We start from the raw sequence: 4012 nt of genomic DNA on the forward strand, positions 1-4012 counted from the left end.
AGTAACTAACAACCTCAGAAACCATTTTGATTAAAAAGTCCATTTTCTATAATCCAGATTATTTCCATTACGGTGTGCAAGCATATATGTAGTTTCTTGATAAGTGATAACATCATTCATGCATGGAGCTCAAACAGTTTGATCTTCAATCATGAAATGGTACACTTACTTGCAAAGGAGATCGTTCCATTTTTTAAGCAATCTAGCTAGATACATGATTAAAGATGAATGCTTGTCAATCGGAGAAATGCATCAACAGTCTACTCGTATAGTGTACTTAAGCATATGTTACGAGATGCTTAAACTGTTCCCGACATAGTATAACAAATCAATGGCAGAAATATCTCAACCTGCAAATCTTGTCAATCTTGAGGGTACAAAATTTTGAATAAACGCCTCAAAAGTAGCAGATCGAATTGGCTCCACAACAAAAGTTAGGGCAGTGTCACAACGGTTGAAACCCTAGCCACCAGCAAATCATGGTTTTCAGTTTCCAGCGACAGACGAGGCAGTTGCTGGCTTTGCATCCTCAGCTTTCTCATGTTCTTTGTTTAGCACCTGGAAAACAGATTTGACAAAATCATAGAGATATATCATTCAACCTGCCAGAAGACTATCCATTTAATATCGATAGGAAGTACCATACCCTAAATCATTAATAAAGATATGCAACCATGATCGCACCCTCAGGTTCCCAACTTTTTTTTATCTGATCTGCTGGGGTTTATTATAAGTACAACATATTAGCAACATAGCCTTTTAAATTTCCCATCTAAAGTAGCATATTCACAATCTCATCTGTTAAGAGGCACAAAAGGTTAGCACACACTCACCCCCGACTAATTGTCTAACCAACTGGGAGAAGTGGGGAGGTTCACAAGATTAATAGACTTGCAGTGTATTATTTTTCTTTTTTTTTTTTTGAGAAGAATAGTTTCATATCTTTTGGAACGAATTACGGGAAGCCAAAACCTTTCACGGGGCAGAATACTCACTCTTAATCTTGCTCATGTATAGAAACTTGTGTTCCAGAAAGAATGGAAGATTAACAGGGGTGGTGAACTCCTATAAGATGTTACTTCAGTTCAGCTCAGAGAGAGCTACATAAGTGGGAGGTGTAGGGGGATTCTAAACCCTTAAAAGAAAATTCAAAACACGTGTGGTGCAGTTTTACACTTCTGGTTGACAGAATGAGAAGAAGAGTTAGAAGGGTATGGTTACCTTGTTGTTGATCAAGTTGTGGAGGGCGATGACGCTTCGGATGAGAGAAGAAAGATAAATAACCAACATCATGTCATTTGTTTTTACTACATAGAGAAGGGAAATACACATCAAAAAGCCTGCTCAAAGAGTAGAGCTACCTAAATTACTGAACTCACACACTAGATATTTTGCTTGTATACCTGAAAATCCCTTGACTAAATCTGCTACATTGAGATTTGGAAGTAGATTGAACACGTCCTGACATTTCAAAAAACAATCTCAATATGACTAATTATATAATAAATACACAAACTGTAGGAAAAGTGAGTATGCAGGAAGAACAAGAAACACAACAAGGTAGTCATAATGAGTGAGAGTGATAACGTATAAATAAGTAATGAAAAGTGTACCTGCAAATGGTAAAGTATCTCATGATTTAGTGGAAGCTTCTCATCAATGACAAGATCTAGATAACTGCGTATTTCTCGTAACCGTGCATCCAAACCCTTTAGAGCAGTCAGTTTTCCAGTAACCTGTAAACAACGAAAGTTAAGTGTATTCCTTCAAATTCATTAAATTTGTAGATGCTTTTAACATTCATTCTCAAGTTTCTTTCTATAGGTTAAAGTCAAAATGGACCTCATTTTTCTTTTTGAAAAGGAAAACAAGATGCCCAAAAGGAAAAAGAAATATATATTGAAAAACCTCATTTGCAAGTGTACTGATGGTTGTATCCTTCACATCTCTTAGTAAGTGCTCCACTCCTGTTGATAAATAACAACAAAACATAATTAGTAGGCTAGGATTTTAAACAACAAAGAAGTAAGAAATCAGCTTGTATATCCTACAGTTCGTGGACAGGGATAACTTGTTAACAAGAAAATGTAACTATCGTCCTAAGGCATACCGATTTCCTCAACCTCGTGAGCAGCAATTTCAGAGGGCACATGAACAAAAATCTTCTGGCTTTTTTGAGTTGCATTCTGTAATCATTATATAATTTTTTTGGTTCATTGGTAGCCATACAAAAGAGCTTGTCAGAAATCTAGTAATAACTATGTTCCTTGCCATTTAATCAGGGATAGCAGCCAAATAAAAAGATGTAAATCCATGGTTACCTCTTTAACTTCTTCGACGTCATAGTAGGCTTTCGTGGGTATTCCCAACTCCTTAGGCTGGACATCAATAATGACGAGCACTGGGTTTGGGACATAGCTACACACCATAAAGAACTTTATTTTATAAATAAATAAAAATTAAGCACAACAATCATACATTCCAAGCTGGGAAAGAGTGTGTGTGTGTGTGTGTTAGTATAACATTCATTCACTAATCTAAATGACCAGCCTTGATGGTCACATATTTAACAAAATCAGGACTGTAGTAAAGAGATGAAGGAAAAGCACATATGGGGAAAATGCACAATGCCGCTAAATGCACGCATATACTGATTTACATGATCTTACTTGTGGAATAAACTGTGAATATCCAGATCATTCTCCTTGAGTTTTGGCCCAGTGCTATACCAACCTACAACGTGTTCCTTGGCTGAAATTTAACAGACATTCATAAATGGAGATTACTAACAACTACACAAAAAGAGAAAGCATCCAGATTTACATAAACGTTACCATTGATCCTCTTGAACATGGAGAACATTGCTTCATGGTAGTTGTGGTCAAGAAACCAAATGCTAGGGTCTTTGTCATCTTCTTCGAAGGGCACTGAACATCAAAGGAACAATTTCAAGCTCAATCTTCTTATTGTAAAACAAAACCAAACCCTAATCTAAATTGGTCCCAATTGTGCAAACCCTACCCCTAAAATAAATCAATCATACCCCTAAAACTAAAAACCCCAATTCGAATCACGAAATTACTGCCAATTTCGATTCAAACAAAACCCCAAAATCCTAAAATCTCATAATTCACAATCAATCCAACAAATTTTCGGATCTAAACCTAACGACAGACCAAATTAAGGGGTTGGGCGCAAAAATTGAAATAATGCGGTGAAATCAATTGAGGGGAACTGAGATAATCGGACCTGCGTAGCTATTGGAGACGTCGACGACGCCTTTGTAGGTGCTTCCGAGCAGAACGCCGACGACTCGCTTGCGAGTGTCCTTAGCGACTCGGTTGTAGTTGTCGACGATGCTGAGCAAAACGAGCGGGTGGACTATCACCTTCTCGATCAGTCTCGCCGATACTTGTTGCGTTTTGATGACGTCCATCTCAAAGCTTCGATCTGTGCTCTAATGGTGAAATTCGGATTTTTTTCTGTGTCTAAATTTCTAAAACCCTTCGAGTTCGAGATAGAAGAAAAACCCCCGAGAAAAATAAAGAGAGATGAAAGAGCTATTGGGAGTTCAGGCAATACGGGAGACAGATGCCGTCTGATGTGTTGACCGAACTGAGTCATTGTGGCACACAGACTTTGCGATATGGTGCGCAACACTGCGTAATAAATACTCTTTATGCTTTCTTTATTTCTCAAAGAAATGACATTTTAAAATTTTTATTTTACATTATTTTTTTTTTCGAAATATAGAAAGTTTAGAGTGTAGAATAAGAAATGTGGAGTGTCAATAACAATTCCTTTATTTTTTTTGTTGGAAAAGATAGTTTTTCTTATATTTTTATAATTTATATATTTTTTGTCACATTTTGTTTTTTATTTTTTTAGTAGAGTAGTGTGAGGTAATTAGTTGTTAAGGGACGAACTCGCACAAGAACATATAGGTATAATTGTTTTTTATTATTGTCCTAAAACGTCATCTTTAAAAAATATAGGTTTAATTAAAAATTTA

General features: G+C 36.3%; 1 protein-coding gene across 1 annotated transcript; it reads right to left on the minus strand.

Annotated features, from left to right (window-relative positions):
- Positions 1–248: 248 nt before the first annotated feature.
- On the minus strand, positions 249–3646 carry LOC103450602 (26S proteasome non-ATPase regulatory subunit 7 homolog A-like). The gene is made up of 10 exons (XM_008389968.4): positions 3250–3646; positions 2835–2927; positions 2670–2751; positions 2322–2418; positions 2111–2186; positions 1909–1967; positions 1614–1736; positions 1404–1461; positions 1222–1307; positions 249–558 (listed from the first exon to the last, which is right to left on the minus strand). Exons 1-10 carry the CDS (start codon positions 3434–3436, stop codon positions 487–489), a joined length of 933 nt encoding a protein of 310 aa, XP_008388190.1. The 5' UTR covers positions 3437–3646; the 3' UTR covers positions 249–486.
- Between the last annotated feature and the right edge of the window lie 366 nt (positions 3647–4012).

The sequence above is a fragment of the Malus domestica genome, chromosome 12 (assembly GCF_042453785.1).
Source record: "Malus domestica chromosome 12, GDT2T_hap1".
Lineage (NCBI taxonomy): Eukaryota > Viridiplantae > Streptophyta > Magnoliopsida > Rosales > Rosaceae > Malus > Malus domestica.